This window comes from Bombina bombina, chromosome 3 (assembly GCF_027579735.1).
Source record: "Bombina bombina isolate aBomBom1 chromosome 3, aBomBom1.pri, whole genome shotgun sequence".
Lineage (NCBI taxonomy): Eukaryota > Metazoa > Chordata > Amphibia > Anura > Bombinatoridae > Bombina > Bombina bombina.
In genome coordinates, this window is record NC_069501.1 from 748,018,713 (window position 1) to 748,039,254 (window position 20,542).

A 20,542-nucleotide genomic window follows, 5' to 3' on the forward strand; every position below is an offset into this window, starting at 1 on the left:
ACTAGGTAGCTATTAAATAGTTATTAACTATTTAATAGCTATTGTACCTAGTTAAAATAAATTTAAATTTGCCTGTAAAATAAAAATAAATCCTAAAATAGCTACAATATAATTATTAGTAATATTGTAGCTAGCTTAGGGTTTATTTTATAGGTAAGTATTTAGTTTTAAATAGGAATAATTAATTTAATAAGAGTTATATTTATTTAGATTTATTTAATTAATATTTAAGATAGGGGGGTGTTAGGATTAGTGTTAGACTTAGGTTTAGGGGTTAATAATTTTATTATAGGTTGCGGCGGTGTAGGGGTGGCAGGATAGGGCTTGATAAATTTATTATTGTTTGCTGCGGTTTAGGGGGGGGCAGATTAGGGGTTAAAAATTTAATATAGGTTGTGGCGGGGTCCAGGAGTGGCGGTTTAGGGGTTAAACAATTTATTTAGTTGCGTCGGGGTCCGGGATCCACAGGATAGGGGTTAATAAATTTAATATAGGTGGCGGCAGTATAGGGGGGGCAGGATAGGGGCTAATAGGTATTATGTAGGTGGCGGAGGGGTCCGGGAGCGGCAGTTTAGGGGTTAATATATTTATTATAGTTGTGGCGGGGTCCAGGAGCGGTGGTTAGGGGTTAGCATGTTTAATGTAGGTGGCGGTGTAGGGGGGCAGATTAGGGGTGTTTAGACTCGGGGTACCTGCTCGTTTTTTGATAACTAGCAAAAGTAGTAAGATTGTGCATAACTTGTGCTCGGAACATCTGGAGTGACATAAGAATCGTTCTGTGTTGGACTGAGTCCGGCGGATCGAAGCTTACGTTACTATATTCTACTTTTGCCGGTGTGTAGGGCTTGATAACTTAGGCGAATCACCCTCGCCACAAATACGCTGCAGAATTCCGGCGTATTTGAGGTTGACGGCTTGATAACTAGAGGCCATAGTCACCAATGTGGTATAATGCTTTAAGGAAAGCTCCAATTCTGAGAGAATGATATCCAAACGGAACTTGCTAGTAGATATGTCTGATCAATTGCAGTAGTTTCCAATAACAATATTATCCAATTGACTGCTGTTTCATCAAATGGAACAAACTCTGGGGAAAACACACAAGCGCAACCCAGATTCAAGGAAAAAAAAAAATTATTAAAACACAGTGTTCTATATTGCACTTACAAGATTGCAGGTAAAAACAGGCACATCAGAGATATCCCAGCCATAAACAGTTTCACTGACAGCTCAGGATCCACTGCAAGTCCAGTCTTTCAAAAGTCAAATCTTTGCAGGTTTAAACAGCTGATTGCTTCCAGGACCAGTAATATATGCAGATCCTCAGATGATTGGAGAACAACATGAGTGATGTAGCCATTTCTGAGCTTGTCATACACATTAGCATATATCAACATACACCACTCTGTGAAATTACTTACATTGTATATTTGATATATCTTTATAAATTTGGTTGCATGCTTTAGTTAAGTAACATACACATTACCCCTGGGCGAATGCATATCTAACTAATGAACATGAGGGTGTGTTCCTCCAAGCCTTCTAATTGGCTACATCACTCATGTTGTTCTCCAATCATCTGAGGGGGAGTGTACCTTACTAATGGCATAAAGAGCGCATGTTTGGGAGAAAAAGTTATGTTCTGTTTGGAAATCTCTTGACAAAGTCTGCTTAGAAGGCAGATGAAACGTGTAGAGTTAAAGAGTTTTAAGCTAAAAGATTTCAAAAGGATCTGCATACATTACTGTTCCTGGAAGCAATCAGCTGTTTAAACCTGCAAAGATTTGACTTTTGAAAGACTGGACTTGCAGTGAAGCTGTTTATGGAGCGGGATATCTCTGATGTGCCTGTTTTCACCTGCAATCTTGTAAGTGCAATGTAGAACACTGTGTTTTAATAAATTTTGTTTTACTTCCTTGAATCTGGTTTGCGCTTGTGTTTTTTCCCCAGCATTTGTAAACGGAACCTATCAAATTTGAGCTTACATTCAAATGTTTACAAAACCAAAATATGAGTATTCTGGTGACCTTTCAGTAATTTCAATGTAAAAAAGGGTTACCACTCTGCATATACACTGTAATCAACTCCCAGGGAAATAACAATCATTGGCTTAGTGTTATAGAAAGGTCCAATAATTATTCTAATCATTTATGAATTCCATAGATATAACGAGCTTGTCTTCCATTTTCAAAAGTTGTGGTTCAGGATTACCTCTCCTTATTCCTAATTTATCAAGTTAACATTACTGTGCTAGATGTTAAAATTGTAGGTAGAAAATCACGCTAACAAATTGCACTGTATTTTTGCTGACTGTTAGCACTGCAATACTGTTTAAGCAGTTGTTCAAGCTTTAATCCTAAATAGGCTGTAAAAAGAATGAACTATAATCAGCAATCAATATAGGGCTAGGTTAGTAGTGGTACGCTAATGTTAACAAGGGCTCAATATTGAAATATTGGGCCAGTGCTAACTTGCGCTCATATTACAAGTAAACTAAATTTGAGATTGTCAGGTTAGCACGACTGTAGACCTCACATAAAGGGCTAGGGCTAAATTAAAAGTTGCACCAAATACATCATAAATAAAGTGTAACACTCATATCTATCTGATAATAACTATTCATAAAAGTTTGGGGTCACTTACACATTTCTTTATGTTCATTGAAAACACACATGAAATTAGTTTGAATAGGAAATATACTCATTGACAAGGTTAGAAATAATGAATTTTAAGTGAAATAATAATTTTGTCCTTCAAATTTTTGTCAATGAATCCTTCATGTGCAGCAATTACAGCCTTGCAGACCTTTGGCATTCTATGGCCTAGATTTAGAGTTGGGCGGTAGCTGTCAAAACCAGCGTTAGAGGCTCCTAACGCTGGTTTTTACCGCCCTCTGGTATTTGGAGCCAGTCATTAAAGGGTCTAACGCTCACTTTCCAGCCGCGACTTTTCCATACCGCAGATCCCCTTACGTCAATTGCGTATCCTATCTTTTCAATGGGATCTTTCTAACACTGGTATTTAGAGTCATGGCTGAAGTGAGCGTTAGAAATCTAACAACAAAACTCCAGCCGCAGAAAAAAGTCAGTAGTTAAGAGCTTTCTGGGCTAACGCCGGTTTATAAAGCTCTTAACTACTGTGCTCTAAAGTACACTAACACCCATAAACTACCTATGTACCCCTAAACCGAGGTCCCCCCACATCGCTGCCACTATATTTAAATTTTTTAACCCCTAATCTGCCGCTCCGTACACCGCCGCCAACTACGTTATCCCTATGTACCCCTAATCTGCTGCCCCTAACACCGCCGACCCATATATTATATTTATTAACCCCTAATCTGCCCCCCACAACGTCGCCGCCAGCTACCTACAATAATTAACCCTTAATCTGCTGACCGGAGCTCACCGCTAGTATAATAAATGTATTAACCCCTAATCCGCCTCACTCCCGCCTCAATAACCCTATAATAAATAGTATTAACCCCTAATCTGCCCTCCCTAACATCGCCGACAGCTAACTTCAAGTATTAACCCCTAATCTGCCGATCGGAGGTCACTGCTGCTCTAATAAATTGTTTAATCTCTTAACCTAATTCTAACCCTAACACTAAAACCCCCCTAAGTTAAATATAATTTTTATCTAACGAAATAAATTAAATAAATTATTCCTATTTAAATCTACTTACCTGTAAAAATAAATCCTAATATAGCTACAATATACATTATAATTATATTGTAGCTATTTTAGGATTAATATTTATTTTACAGGCAACTTTGTATTTATTTTAACCAGGTACAATAGCTATTAAATAGTTAATAACTATTTAATAGCTACCTAGATAAAATAATTACAAAATTACCTGTAAAATAAATCCTAACCTAAGTTACAATTAAACCTAACACTACAATATCAATAAATTAATTAAATAAACTACCTACAATTATCTACAATTAAACCTAACACTACACTATCAATAAATAAATTAAATACAATTCCTACAAATAAATGCAATTAAATAAACTAACTAAAGTACAAAAAATAAAAAAGAACTAAGTTACAAAAAATAAAAAAATATTTACAAACATTAGAAAAAAATTACAACAATTTTAAACTAATTACACCTTCTCTAAGCCCCCTAATAAAATAACAAAGACCCTCAAAATAAAAAAAATGCCCTACCCTATACTAAATTACAAAAGTTCAAAGCTCTTTTACCTTACCAGCCCTTAAAAGGGCCCTTTGCGGGGCATGCCCCAAAGAATTCAGCTCTTTTGCCTGTAAAAAAAACATACAATACCCCCCCCCAAAATTACAACCCACCACCCACATACTCCTAATCAAACCCAAACCCCCCTTAAATAAACCTAACACTAAGCCCCTGAAGATCTTCCTACCATGTCTTCACCATGCCAGGTATCACCGATCGTTCCAGGCTCCGAAATCTTCATCCAAGCCCAAGCGGGGGCTAGACATCCATCATCCGGCTGAAGTCTTCTATCAAGCGACGGCTGAAGAAGTCCAGAAGAGGCTCAAAAGTCTTCATCCTATCCGGGAAGAAGAGTAGATCCGGACCGGCAACCATCTTCTTCCAAGCGGCATCTTCTATCTTCATCCAATGATGACCGGCTCCATCTTGAAGACCTCCACCGCGGACCCATCTTCTTCTTCCGACGACTTCCCGACGAATGACGGTTCCTTTAAGGGACGTCATCCAAGATGGCGTCCCTTGAATTCCGATCGGCAGATAGGATTCTATCAGCCAATCGGAATTAAGGTAGGAAAATTCTGATTGGCTGATGGAATCAGCCAATCAGAATCAAGTTCAATCTGATTGGCTGATTCAATCAGCCAATCAGATTGAGCTTGCATTCTATTGGCTGTTCCGATCAGCCAATAGAATGCGAGCTCAATCTGATTGGCTGATTGGATCAGCCAATCGGATTGAATTTGATTCTGATTGGCTGATTCCATCAGCCAATCAGAATTTTCATACCTTAATTCCGATTGGCTGATAGATTCCTATAAGCCAATCGGAATTCGAGGGACGCCATCTTGGATGACGTCCCTTAAAGGAACCGTCATTCTTCGGGAAGTCGTCGGAAGAAGAAGATGGGTTCGCGGTGGAGGTCTTCAAGATGGAGCCGGTCGTCATTGGATGAAGATAGAAGATGCCGCTTGGAAGAAGATGGTTGCCAGTCCAGATCTACACTTCTTCCCGGATAGGATGAAGACTTTGGAGCCTCTTCTGGACTTCTTCAGCCGTCGCTTGATAGAAGACTTCAGCCGGATGATGGATGTCTAGCCCCCGCTTGGGCTTGGATGAAGATTTCGGAGCCTGGAACGATCGGTGATACCTGGCATGGTGAAGACAAGGTAGGAAGATCTTCAGGGGCTTAGTGTTAGGTTTATTTAAGAGGGGTTTGGGTTAGATTAGGGGTATGTGGGTGGTGGGTTGTAATTTGGGGGGGGTATTGTATGTTTTTTTTACAGGCAAAAGAGCTGAATTCTTTGGGGCATGCCCCGCAAAGGGCCCTTTTAAGGGATGGTAAGGTAAAAGAGCTTTGAACTTTTGTCATTTAGAATAGGGTAGGGCATTTTTTTATTTTGGGGGTCTTTGTTATTTTATTAGGGGGCTTAGAGTAGGTGTAATTAGTTTAAAATTGTTGTAATTTTTTTCTAATGTTTGTAAATATTTTTTTATTTTTTGTAACTTAGTTCTTTTTTATTTTTTGTACTTTAGTTAGTTTATTTAATTGTATTTATTTGTAGGAATTGTATTTAATTTATTTATTGATAGTGTAGTGTTAGGTTTAATTGTAACTTGTAACTGGTTGTAACTGGTTAAAATAAATACAAAGTTGCCTGTAAAATAAATATTAATCCTAAAATAGCTGCAATATAATTATAATTTATATTGCAGCTATATTAGGGTTTATTTTACAGGTAAGTATTTAGATTTAAATAGGAATAATTTATTTAATAAGACTTAATTTATTTCGTTAGATAAAAATTATATTTAACTTAGGGGGGTTTTAGTGTTAGGGTTAGAATTAGCTTAAGGGGTTAAACAATTTATTAGAGCAGCGGTGAGCTCCGATCGGCAGATTAGGGGTTAATACTTGAAGTTAGCTGGCGGCGACGTTGTGGCGGGCAGATTAGGGGTTAATAAATATAATATAGGGGTCGGCGGTGTTAGGGGCAGCAGATTAGGGGTACATAACTATAATGTATGTTGCGGCAGTGTAGGGAGCGGCAGATTAGGGGTTAATAATAATATGCAGGTGTTAGCGATAGCGGGGGCGGCAGATTAGGGGTTAATAAGTGTAAGGTTAGGGGTGTTTAGACTCGGGGTACATGTTAGAGTGTTAGGTGCAGACGTAGGAAGTGTTTCCCCATAAAAAACAATGGGGCTGCATTAAGAGCTGAACGCTGCTTTTTTGCAGGTGTTAGTTTTTTTTTTCAGCTCAAACAGTCCCATTGTTTTCTATGGGGATATCGTGCACAAGCACGTTTTTGAAGCTGGCCGCGTCCGTAAGCACCGCTGGTATCTAGAGTTGCAGTGGCGTTAAATTATGCTCTACGCTCCCTTTTTGGAGCCTAACGCACTGAAAACCCAGCCATTCTGTGAACTCTAAATACCAGCGGTATTTAAAAGGTGCGGGAGAAAAAAAGCATGCGTAGCTACCGCACCCCTTTGGCCGCCAAACTCTAAATCTAGCCGTATGTGTTTTAGGTAATCTGAAGAGATTTCACCCCAAGCTTTCTGAAGCATATCCCACAAGTTGGTTTGGCTTGATGGGCACTTCTTACGTATCATACGGTCAAGCTGCTCTCACAAAGGCTCAATAGGTTTGAGATCTGGTGATTGTGCTGGCCACTCCATTAAAGATAGAATACAAGCTGACTGCTTCTTTCCTAAATAGTTCTTGCATAGTTTTTAGCTGTGCTTTGGGTCATTGTCCTGTTGTAGGAGGAAATCGGCTCCAATCAAGCGCCGTCCACAGGGTAAGGCATAGCATTGCAAAATTGAGTGATTGCCTTCCTTCTTCAAGGTCCCTTTTACCCTATATACATTTTGCACTTTACCACCACCAAAGCACACACAGACCATCACATTGCCTCCACCATGCTTGACATATGGTGTCAAGCACTCCTCCCGCATCTTTTCATTTGGTCCGCATCTCATGAATGTTCTTCTTTGTGATCAGAAAACTTCAAACTTAGATTTGATGTCCATAACACATTTTCCAATCTTTCTCTGTCCAGTGTCTGTGTTCTTTTGCACATCTTAATTTTTTCTTTTTATTGACCAGCCTGATTCCAGCCTGGAAGGCCAGCATCCCGGAGTTGCCTCTTCAGTATTGATGTTGAGACTGGTGTTTTGTGGGTACTATTTAATGAAGCTGCCAGTTGAGGACCTGTGAGTCATCTGTTTCTCAAACTAGACACTCTAATGTATTTGTCCTCTTGCTCAGTTGTACACCAGGGCCTCTCACTTCTCTTTCTATTCTGGTTAGAGACAGTTTGCACTGTTCTGTGAAGGGGTAGTCCACAATGTTGCAAGAGATCTTCAAATTCATGGCAATTTCTCACATGGAATAGCTTTTATTTCTCAGAACAAGAAAAGACTGATGAGTTTAAGAAGAAAGTTATTTGTTTCTAGCCATCTTGAGTCTATAATCGAACCCTCAATTGCTGATGCTCCAGATACTCAACTGTTCTAATGAAGGCAAGTTTTATAGCTTCTTTAATAAGCACAACAGTTTTAGCTGTGCTAATATAATTGCAATTGCAACTTGTTTTTTAATGATCAATTAGCATTTTTAATAAACTTGGATTAGCAGGAAAGACAGTTGCTGATAATGGACCTCTGTATGCAATGTAGATATTCCATTAGAAGTTCTCAATTTAGCACCCTTCGGCTTCTGCTCGCATGCATACATTTTACTTATAACTTGCAATACGCATGCTAACTCGCGTATGTTAAAAGTTTACTTCAGGTGGTGTTTGCACCCAAGTGTTAGCGCTAAATTGCGTGTCACTTATAATCTGGGACTTAATAAATAAAGAATACAATGCTATTGATCACCATTCTTTGACTTTTTTTATGCCTGAGTTTGTAACTTAAAAATGTTTAATTAAACATAGTAAAACATAGTCTTGTGACCGTTGCTTCTTACATTGCAAGAGCAGCCCAGCAAGGACTCAAAAGCAGCTTATGCTGCTTAGTACATTAAGCCCTAAAGCTGTATGTATGTTTATATTAAAGTTTGGTGCATTTTGCCCTTTTATTTGCCATATGATTCCATCGAATAAGAAAGAAATAAGTTTCCAATAATGACACTTAAAAACAATAATACTACAAATTGAATAACTAATCTAAAACAGGATTAACCCTTTAGGTGAAGAGTGCAAATAATGGTTTATCACATTTTGGCTTTCCTTATCCATAACCATAGACCACCTTGTAAGATGTGTTGTGCTTTATTCTTGATCAATAAAGGCCATTGGACAGGATGGAACCTATACCTTTATTTTGGTAAATATAATTTTTTTAATGCCATAAATGATCATCTCTTTTCAGTGGCAGTTCTTTATAAAATTTAAAAAATACTTGTATATAGAATAAGTGTATGCTAAACAGTGACATTTAAAAAATGTTGATTTAATAAATTATGCCACATAGTAATAGATTTTTTTTAGTTGCAATTTTATTTATTTATTTTTGCAATGACATTTGTCTCATCTAACAAAATGAAATCACTTGAATAGTTGCCTTTTAAACCCATTTCCACAACAAACCATTTATATGTTCTTGAAAATGGAAACAATAATTATTAGTTTTATACATTTTCTATTAGTCAAATTATTTAGGAACATCCATCTGATTGACATATGCGAGAAATGTGATATTAATTACAGATCTGAGGTGTTATTTTTAATAAAGTAATATAGTTCACAAAGGGAATATTACCATCTAATCTTCCACTTGTGCCCAGCAGGATGCTATTAAAACCAGTTTAATTAGCTATCAAATTATTTCTCCAAAGTACTGTACAGTTTGCATATTTTTTTTTATTTTTATCTTGCATCCTATTCAAGCAGCAGATTGCCATTCTTTTAGACTTAATATATTTCTCATTAATTCCACTACCCTAGTTTTAGCATCTAAACAGCTATCATACTATGTGGCATTAACATTCACACACTGCTATGCTATTAAAGCAAACCATTAGTGTTTCTATGCATAAAACAACCGCCAGAAAGTAAAATGTTATGCTTTTATATAAATTTAAAGGAAAACAAAAAAAAGGCCAAATCTTAAATATATAAGTTATTAGAGGGGAATTGTGATCATAGCAAGAAATATTCTGAACAAGTAAGCTGAATACGTTATTGTAAGATATCCATACCCAAAAAAACAGCAATATTATTATTACTTGGACTTTTCATTCCTCTGTGTGTGCAGGTGACTATTACTGTGCATAATTATTAGGCAACTTAACAAAAAACAAATATATACCCATTTCAATTATTTATTTTTACCAGTGAAACCAATATAACATCTCAACATTCACAAATATACATTTCTGACATTCAAAAACAAAACAAAAACAAATCAGTGACCAATATAGCCACCTTTCTTTGCAAGGACACTCAAAAGCCTGCCATCCATGGATTCTGTCAGTGTTTTGATCTGTTCACCATCAACATTGCGTGCAGCAGCAACCACAGCCTCCCAGACACTGTTCAGAGAGGTGTACTGTTTTCCCTCCTTGTAAATCTCACATTTGATGATGGACCACAGGTTCTCAATGGAGTTCAGATCAGGTGAACAAGGAGGCCATGTCATTAGATTTTCTTCTTTTATACCCTTTCTTGCCAGCCACGCTGTGGAGTACTTGGACGCGTGTGATGGAGCATTGTCCTGCATGAAAATCATGTTTTTCTTGAAGGATGCAGACTTCTTCCTGTACCACTGCTTGAAGAAGGTGTCTTCCAGAAACTGGCAGTAGGACTGGGAGTTGAGCTTGACTCCATCCTCAACCCGAAAAGGCCCCACAAGCTCATCTTTGATGATACCAGCCCAAACCAGTACTCCACCTCCACCTTGCTGGCGTCTGAGTCGGACTGGAGCTCTCTGCCCTTTACCAATCCAGCCACGGGCCCATCCATCTGGCCCATCAAGACTCACTCTCATTTCATCAGTCCATAAAACCTTAGAAAAATCAGTCTTGAGATATTTCTTGGCCCAGTCTTGACGTTTCAGCTTGTGTGTCTTGTTCAGTTGTGGTCGTCTTTCAGCCTTTCTTACCTTGGCCATGTCTCTGAGTATTGCACACCTTGTGCTTTTGGGCACTCCAGTGATGTTGCAGCTCTGAAATATGGCCAAACTGGTGGCAAGTGGCATCTTGGCAGCTGCACGCTTGACTTTTCTCAGTTCATGGGCAGTTATTTTGCGCCTTGGTTTTTCCACACACTTCTTGCGACCCTGTTGACTATTTTGAATGAAACGCTTGATTGTTCGATGATCACGCTTCAGAAGCTTTGCAATTTTAAGAGTGCTGCATCCCTCTGCAAGATATCTCACTATTTTTGACTTTTCTGAGCCTGTCAAGTCCTTCTTTTGACCCATTTTGCCAAAGGAAAGGAAGTTGCCTAATAATTATGCACACCTGATATAGGGTGTTGATGTCATTAGACCACACCCCTTCTCATTACAGAGATGCACATCACCTAATATGCTTAATTGGTAGTAGGCTTTCGAGCCTATACAGCTTGGAGTAAGACAACATGCATAAAGAGGATGATGTGGTCAAAATACTCATTTGCCTAATAATTCTGCACTCCCTGTATACACACACACATATCCTTTAATATAAAAGGCCAAGTGTGTTTGTCCGAAGCTGTCATACACAGTAGAGACCGCGCGAGGACAAACACACTTGACCTTCAACACACTGACCTGGCATCTGGGCCTGGGCCGACTGTGCGTTATGGGGGCGGGGCCGGCGTGATGCAGTCGGGGCAGGGCTGGACTGGGTGTGAAATGGGTGGGGGCAGCGTGAGGTGGGCAGGGCCCTCTGGACGGGAGAGAGAAAGCTCAAAAGAGGGGAGTTAGAGAGAGAGGAAAAGAGGTTGAATAGAGATAGAGGGAGAGAGAGAGCAAAAGAGAGGGGGAGGGAGAGAAAAAGAAAGGGGAGAGAGAGAGCAAAAGATAGGGGAGAGAGAGAGAGCAAAAGAGAGAGGAGAGAGAACAAAAGAGAGGGGGCAGAACGCAAAAGAGGGGAGAGAGAGGGGGGATAGAGAGAGAGCAAATGAGAGTGGATAGAGAGAGCAAAAGAATGGGCATATGGAGAGCAAAAGAGAGGGAGAGAGACAGCAAAAGCGAGGGGGAGGGAGAGCAAAAGAAAGGGGAGAGAGAGCAAAATAGGGCAGACTGAGAGAGCAAAAGAAAGGGAGAGAGAGAGCAAAAGAGAGGGGGAGAAAGGGGAGAGAGAGAGCAAAAGAGAGGGGGGGAGTGCAAAAGATGGGAGAGAGAGAGCGCAAAAGAGAGGGGGGAAAGAGAGGAGGGGAGAGAGAGAGAGAGAGCAAAATAGAGGGTGGGAGAGAGAGCAAAAGAGAGGGGGAGAAAGCACAAAAGAGAGGGGGAAAGAGAGAGGGTTGAGAGAGAGAGCAAAAGAAAGGGGAGAGAGAGAGCAAAAGAGAGGGGGAGAGAGAGAGATTAAGAGAGGGGGAGAGAGAGAGCAAAAGAGAGGGGGGGAGAGAGCAAAAGAGAGGGGGAGACACAGCAAAAGAGAGGGGAGAAGGAGAGCAAAAGACAGGGGGAGAGACACAGCAAAAGAGAGGGGAGAAAGAGCACAAAAGAGAGGGGGGAAAGGGAGAGAGGGTTGAGAAAGAGAGCAAAAGAGAGGGGAGAGAGAGAGAGAGCAAAAGAGAGGGGGAGAGAGAGAGAGCAAAAGAGAGGGGTGAAAGAGAGCAAAAGAAAGGGGAGAGAGAGAGAGAGAGCAAAAGAGGGAGGATAGAAAGAGAAAAATAGAGGGGGAGAGAGAGCAAAAAAAAGGGGGAGACGCAGCAAAAGAGAGGGGAGAAAGAGAGCAAAATAGAGGGGGAGAGAGACAGCAAAAGAGAGAGGAGAAAGAGAGCAAAAGAAAGGGGGGAGAGAGAGAGCAAAAGAGGGAGGATAGAGAGAGCAAAAGAGGGGGGATAGAGAGAGCAAAAGAGAGGGGAGAGAGAGAGAGCAAAAGAGAGGGGGAGAGAGAGCATAAGAGAGGGGGTAGAGAGATTAAAAGAGAGGGAGAGAGAGAGCAAAAGAGAGGGGGAGAGAGAGCAAAAGAGAGGGGGAGAGAGACAGCAAAAGACAGGGGAGAAAGAGAGGAAAAGAAAGGGGAGAGAGAGCAAAAGAGGGGGGATAGGGAGAGCAAAAGAGAGGGGAAGAGAGAGAGCAAAAGAGAGGGGAGAAAGAGAGTAAAAGAGAGGGGGAGAGAGACAGCAAAAGACAGGGGCGAAAGAGAGCAAAAGAAAGGGGAGAGAGTGCAAAAGAGGGGGGATAGAGAGAGCAAAAGAGGGGGATAGGGAGAGCAAAAGAGGGGGGAAAGAGAGATAGCAAAAGAGAGGTGGGAGAGAGCAAAAGAAAGGGAGAGAGAGAGATAGCAAAAGAGTGGGAATATAGAGAGCAAAAGAGAAGGGGAGAGAAAGCAAAACAGAGGGGAAGAGAGACAGCAAAATAGAGAGGGGAGAGAGCAAAATAAAGGGGGGAGAGAGAGCAAAAGAGGGGGGACAAAGAGAGCAAAAGAGAGGGAGAGAGACAACAAAATAGAGGGGGAGAGAGAGCTAAAGAGAGGGGAAGGGGAAGAGACAGCAAAAGAGAGGGGGAGTGAGAGAGAGCAAAAGAGAGAGCATAATAGAGGGGGAAGAGAGAGAGCAAAAGAGAGGGGGAAAGAGACAGCAGAAGAGAGGAGAGAAAGAGAGAAAAAGAGAGGGGGATAGAGAGACAGCAAAAGAGAGGGAAGAGAGAGAGAGAGCAAAAGAAAGGGGAGAGAGAGAGAGCAAAAGTTGGAGGATAGAGAGAGCAAAAAAGGGGGATAGAGAGAGCAAAAGAGAGTGTAGAGAGAGAGAGCAAAAGAGAGGGGGAGAGAGAGCATAAGAGAGGGGGTAGAGAGAGTAAAAGAGAGAGGGAGAGAGAGAGACAGCAAAAGAAAGGGGAGAAAGAGGGGGGAAAGAGAGAGCAAAAGAGGGTGGGAGAGTGAGAGCAAAGGAGAGAGGGGAGAGAGCAATAGAGGGGGGATAAAGAGAGCAAAAGAAGGGGGGATAGAGAACCAGCAAAAGAGAGGGGGAGAGAGCAAAAGAAAGGAGGAAGAGAGATAGCAAAAGAGTGTGGATATAGAGAGCAAAAGAGAGGGGGGAAGAGAGCAAAAGAGAGGGGGAGAGAGACAGCAAAAAAGAGAGGGGAGAGAGCAAAAGAAAGGGGGGGGAGAACAAAAGAAGGGGATAAAGAGAGCAAAAGAGAGGGAGAGAGACAGCAAAATAGAGGGGGAGATAGAGCAAAAGAAAGGGGGATGGAGAGAGACAGCAAAAGAGAGGGGGAGCGAGAGAGAGCAAAAGAGAGGGAGGAGAGTGCAAAATAGAGGGAGAAACAGAGAGGGGGAGAAAGAGAGCAAAATAGAGAGAGGGGGGATGGAGCAAAAGAGAGGGAGAGAGAGCAAAAGAGGGGTGAGAGAGAGCAAAAGAGAGAGAGGGGTAGAGAGAGCTAAAGAGAGAGAGGGGGAGAGAGAGCAGAAGAGAGGGGGAAGAGAGAGCAAAATAGAGGGGCAGGGAGAGCAAAAGAGAGGGGGGATAGAGAGAGAGAGCAAGGGGTGGAACCGCTGTACTGCAAAAAATGGCCCGTGTACACAGGCTTTAGGACTAGTATACAATAAAGCAGATTGCACTCTCTTATTGTACATATCATGATTGCTGCACCCTGGTACCTCCTTGACTTTGTACAGTTTGTGAGAGTGCACTTGTCTGCATATATGTTTGTGTTCAGATGCCAAAATAATGATAGTTTTGTACATTGGAAAAAAAAAGACAATAGTTTTTTTTTTTCTTCTTTCTATGAAACAATAATGATCAATATTATTGAAATTGTAGATTATATCCAGAAATGTAAACATTTTTAAACAACAGAAAGTAATACATATAGGGTAAGGGGTATCATAAAAACATGGTTTGATCTGAGTTGCAAGGTACAGATAGGCTAACAACTAGTGTAAGAAAACAAACAAGGGTAACAAAATAAAGATGCAGTATATATCTACATAATATCAATCTGCACAAGCAAATATATCTATTTACATGTGTATATATACAGTATGACGGATACCCCGGCTACCCTGACTGGGTAGCTCCACCAAAGGGGTCCTGCTTCCTCCCTGCCGACTGCAGCTATGTAGCTAGCAAGGGACCACAGCCTGTAGTCACCCCTGATGCCCGACAGCATCAGTACCCAGGGCCCCACCCTGTGGCAGACTCCAGCTACCCAGACTGGGTAGCTCTGCCTGAGGATCCTTTCTCTGCCTGGAACAGGCTTCTATGTAGCCCAGGAAAGTGATTTTAGCTGGAGCCCACCCAAATAACTAGACAGACTAGCATTCAGGTGAAACAAGAACTGATTTTATTGAGCAAAACACACATCTTTTATACACACACTTATCTTGATAAGAACAGAAGACAATGCCATTCCCACCCCTCCAGACTGACTGGCGCCTCCATAGCAACCATAGTCCCACAGAATCCCAGGACACAGTGGTGATGGTTTTGGGGTGATCCCGGGGGAGCGGCAGCACTTTCAGGGTGTTATTTGAAAGCTCTCGGTTTAGCTCCCAGATGCCGCAGTCCAAAAAGCGGCGTGATTCGTTATTGGGGACCGGAGATACAGCCCGTTGAAGTTATGGGGGTAGGGGTGTCCAAAACCCCCGGTTCCCAAAGGAGCTCCCCTCCGGTAATTCTTCCACCTCTTGTCCTCCCTAGGGGCTACTAATCCCCAAAAGAGCGGAGCTCTGAGGCACATGGTGCTGGAGCGAACAGGGGTAAAGTTAGCGGGTGTCCTGTTATCCTGTGGCCGACCGGGAGTTCCAGGAGCCCACACAGCCAGGGAGGAGTTAGGCGGGTGTCCGTTGTGAGGCGGCCGACTGGGAGTTCCAGGAGCCCAGCCAGCCTAGGAGGGTTTTCCAGGTCATAGACCAGCTCTTCTCTAAACAAGTTTGGAATACAAAACTATGCAAACAAAAGCTTCCAGAGATTGTGGTTGCTCTGAGGAGCCCAAAACCACTGAGAAACAACAGGGTCAAGGTTGTAGGGGGGTAGTCTTAGCTGTCTGGTATCCGTGACATACAGTATATGTATGTGTACAGGCAACTCAGTTTGAAGGGTGAAGGTATCTCTAAATCCAATTAAATTTGTGAATTAGTTTATAGCCTTTAATTGTTTTCAATTTGTAAATAGCCATGGTTATCTGTGCATATTGATTGAATTCAATTACTTATTGCAGTGGTCTCATCCATCTCCATTAGGTATTAAAAACTATTAATACCAACATAATTTATAGCCAGATAGAGTTGCCAACCCTTAAAGAAGCTTGATAAATCACAAAATCTTTCTTCCATTTAATTTCCTTATTATCTATTTCCTTATCGTTGAATGGCTTGATTCTACACATTATCTAATGTATCATTAAGTTGTAGTTCAAGTTCCTGTTAAACATTTTATTACTCATGTGGCATTTATTACATTAGCAGTTCTTTTTAAGCAGACTTGAACTGAAAAAAATGTTCCTATTTACATGTTATCCCAAAAACAAATCATAAATTACTCTATCTGTATTTATCTTCAGCAGAGAAAGCAAATTGTACACAGTATTAAAATACCACATTTTCAAAAAGCAGAAAATAACCAGCATGGCAACGTTATTTAAATATTGAATTATCCAAGCACAGCAGAAATTATAGACATTTTTTTCTATGATTTTCCCTCTGATTTTGTAATTTAAAATTGTTTTGTAGTAAGCCTGGAGTTCTATTCCATTTCTTCTGGTGGAACAGTGTGTAGAAAGTTGGTTCACCACTCAGCTTCAGGTACCTAGAGGCCATTTGTAAAAGAAGAAGTTCAGTCATTTCCAGTGCTACTAGTGAGATATTTTGGCCACAGTTTTAAATGTACTATGACAAAATCAGAATACCAGAATTAATAAGATATTCATGATTTAGATAGAGCATACAATTTTAAACAACTTTCCAATTTACTTCTATTATTTAATTTGCTTCCTTCTCTTGTTATCCTTTGCTTGTAGGTTTATCTAGGTTTATCTAGGAAAGCTCAAAAGCATCAAATAACCTAGGTTCCAGCTGCTGATTGGTGGCTGCATATATATATATATATATATATATATATATATATATATATATATATATATATATATATATGTATATATATATATATACAGATTGTCATTGGATCACCTATGTTTTCAGTTTGAAACCAGTAGTGCATTGCTGCTCCTTCAACAAATGATACCAAGGGAATGAAGCAAATTTGATAGTTGGAAAGTTGTTTAAAATGGTATGTTCTACCTAAATCATGAAAGTAAAATGTTGAGTTTCATGTCTCTTTAAGTTTAAAGTCCTGTTCATTCCAAGAATATATAATAGTGATCAATACTTTTTTCATTTAAAATATGTTATTTCTATTTTGGCATTCATAAAAAAATATAAAGTATGTTGAGCAATTTCCTAAACAAGGCAAGAACAACAAATTAAGTACTGATATTTAACATGCCATTTCAAATATCTATTAATTTGTGTACAAATAATGGCGTATTAAGATTATTAAATGAAAATCTTTTTACTAAATTATATTATCGAAGCTATGCATAGAAAAGAAGGGGGAGAACAAAAGATGGTAAACAGGGGCATATAAAACTATTTTCAAATATTAATTACTTACGTTATTATAAAAGTATGTATTTAGTATAATATATACCAAAACCCCGCCTCTTATAGATGGGTCACTTTGCATGCCCTCCAACTTTATCCTCAATGCATTTACTGATTTACAATATTTATAGAATCAAAATGATAGTTTTGCTTCAAATTAAAAGTTAAAGAAACATCATTTTTTGTTTACATTAACAAGCAAGTCTCAATTACAAATATAAATGTAAGTTTCCAATTTACTACTATTGTCAAATTTGCTTTGTTCCAATGGTATTCTTTGTTGAAGATATACCTAGCTAGGTGTCTGGAGTACTGCATGGTAGGAAATAGTGCTGCAATCTAGTGCTCTTGCAAATGGATAACAATATTGATAAACTGCTGCCATATGGTTCCCTAGAGATGTGCACGCTCTTGAGCTTATGTCCCTGCTTTTCAACAAAGGATACCAAAAGCATTTAGAAAATGTGATAATAGAAGTAAATTAGAAAGTTTTTAAAATTGCATGCTCTATCTGAATGATGAAAGAAAAATGTTGTGTTTCTTGTCCCTTTGATACATTAATTATTCTGAACACAAGCATTTGTTTAACAAATTACATAGAGTATCTGAATCATCTGGCCAGAGTGTCCAATTTGATTTTTGATGAAGATATTTCAGTTGTATTTTTTGGGACTTTTCATAATCATCTTCCACAGCTAAAAATGTATTTTTTCAAAACATGTGAAGCCTGCATAGGTCTGGTAGTATCTAACATACACAAACAAGGGTAAGTCATTTGGATCACTTTCAATTCAGTATTTATTAAGAGAATATGAAATCATGACAAAGCACATTAAAACCAAGGATTAAATGGATATAAAAACCCATTTTTTCTTTCATGTTTTAGATATAGGGGCTGATTTATCATGTGTCTGGCGGACATGATCCGCTGTAGCGATCATGTCTGCCAGACATCAATAAATGCCCACAGCATACGCTGTTGTCCTTTATCATTGAACAAGTAGTTCTGGTGAACTGCTTGTGCAATGCTGCCCCCTGCAGATTTGCACGCTTGCAGAGGGTATCAATCAACCCAATCGTATGCAATCGGACGGATTGCTGTCCGCCGCCTCAGATGTGGTGTACGAGTTAAGGAGCAGCATTCTTAAGACCGCTGCTTCTTAACTCCTGTGTCCGGCGAGCCTGAAGGCTTGCGCGGAAACGGATGTATTTGGCCCCATTCGGGCCATAATAGCTTTAAAGGTTACATTGTACACTAGATTTTTCTTTGCATAAATGTTTTGCAGATGATCTGTTTATACATTGTTACAAAAACACTCCCAGATGGGCTATTTATAGTTTTGCTTTTTTTTTTTTTTTAAATAAAATTGTGCTGATTTTAAGACTTCTAACCAAGCCCTAATGTTTTAGATGTATACTGATGTCTACAGATTCCTGGTTGTGTAATGGGTCTTTTCATATGCAGGTGAAGGGGGAGTGTCTGGCCTTCCTGCTTTCCCAGCCCCTTTCAGTATGTGTCCCAGCCTAACCTCATCATCAGTGCTAAACTGGGAGCTTCTAAATAAGTTTTTTTTAAAGGTTTTATACTGGATTTTTATATCAGTATCTGTGCATTTTCTTCTTTATAGTAGTGTGTGTATAATATCCCTTTAACACATTGTGGGAACTAATTACAAGAGGCAAATGTGTCCAGCCACCAATCAGCAGCTAGCTCCTAGTAGGATTTTGCTGCTTCTGAACCTACTTTTTATTTTATTTTCAACAAAAGATGCCAAGAGAACAAATTAGATAATAGACGAAAACTAGAAAAAAATAAATTATGATTATATGCTCTATATGAATCGTGAAAGAATACTTCTGAGTTTATGACCCTTTAAGGTTTTTCACTTAAAAAAACAAATGTCAGAAAAATTATATAAACAATTCATTAAAATTTACAAACTTAACTCGGCAATACATTTGGGGCAAGTTGTCTCTGACAGTTTCATTGATGAGCTCAAATAGGTTCTCTGTGTGATTCAGTTATGGGGCAAACTTTTTAAAGGGATATGAAATCCCAAAATGTTCTTTCCTGATTTAGATAGATCATGTCATTTTAAACAACTTTCCAATATACTTCTATGATCAATTTGTTTCATCCTATTGGTATCATTTATTGAAGGTGCAGCAATGCACTACTGGGAACTAGCTAAAAAAAATTGGTAAACCAATGACAAGAGGCATATGTGTGAAGCCACCAATAAGCAGCTATTTTCCAGCTCCTGAGCCTACCTTGTTATCATTTTCAGCAAAGGATGCCAAGAGAAAAGAGCAAAATAAATAATAGAAGTAAATTGTAAAGTTGTTTAAAATTGCATGCTGTATCTGAATTATGAAAGAAAGTTTTTGAGTTTCATGCCCCTTAAATTTCAAAATTTCCATTAAGTTAAAAAATAAACACAGGTATTTCCTCAGCTTTCGTACATTTGTTTGATAACTTAAAGTCAATGAATAGTGACTTAATTAATTAATACAATTTAATTGCATATATAGTTTACTAACTAAATTGTATTAATCTGCGTTTGCAACTTATTGCTTCAGCTATCGTGAGCTGTGAAGCAAGGACTCGAACTGAAGAGCGAGTGGAAGTGCTGTTAACTGGTGTCGTTCCTGGTCAATCTGGCATACCAACAGAGAAAACGAATCAAATACAAGAAGAGGTTCACATCAGCAATGGTATGTTCTTGTAATCATTCACAGAATAAGTTTTGATTCTTGCATTTTAATCTGCTTAATGAAATTTATGTTTGAAGGTTTTTATAATGTGCATTTCAATTTGTTTTCTTGCAGTTTATTGCACTTTGTAATATAGCATCATAAACTGTCTTCATACACAATTACAGAGCCTTTAAATATTAAATATTGCTCAGTATATTTTTTTTAAATGATGTTAAATCCAGCTGTGATATTCTGGCAGCACGTGGAATTCTAATACCCCAGCCATATTCTTACTCAGCAATTATGATCAGTCTTAAAGTAATGCAAACAGATGTGGGCCTCCATTACATATGCAGCGTCGCCCGCAAGAGCGTTTTTGCGCTGTTTTGGTATCATATATACGGTGTAGCATACAAGTTATGCCCGTATATTTCACCCGTCGCTCGCAATTTTTACTCCCATAGGCTAACATGGGACCGCGTCGTAAATCGGTATCCAATATCCAGGGCAAGGCCTTGCGTGGTGAAAATGGAGAAATCTTACTCCATTTTTACCTCGCCATAAAAGGCAGCCGTAGCAGGCCTTGCGCTGAGTATGGGAGCACTGTAACTCCCGAAAATGCCTGCAAAAATAAACTAACACCTAACGCATGCGCAATGTCTATCTACCTGTCAACCGCAATCCCCCACCGCAATAACTAATAAAGTGTATTAACCCCTAAACCGCCATAGCCCACATAGCCTATTAAATGTATTAACCCCTAATCTGCCGCCGCCAACGTCGCTGCCACTATAATAAATGTATTAACCCCTAAACCTAAGTCTAACCCTAACACCCCCCTAACTTAAATATTATTTACATAAATCTAA

At 39.5% G+C, this 20,542-nt stretch overlaps 1 protein-coding gene across 1 annotated transcript in view; it reads left to right on the plus strand.

Annotated features, from left to right (window-relative positions):
- Positions 1-20,542, plus strand: part of CFAP47 (cilia and flagella associated protein 47) — an 801,982-nt gene that overhangs the window by 733,253 nt on the left and 48,187 nt on the right. The window contains 1 exon segment of the mRNA XM_053705439.1: positions 19,557-19,691. Coding sequence (XP_053561414.1) covers positions 19,557-19,691 — 135 coding nt within the window.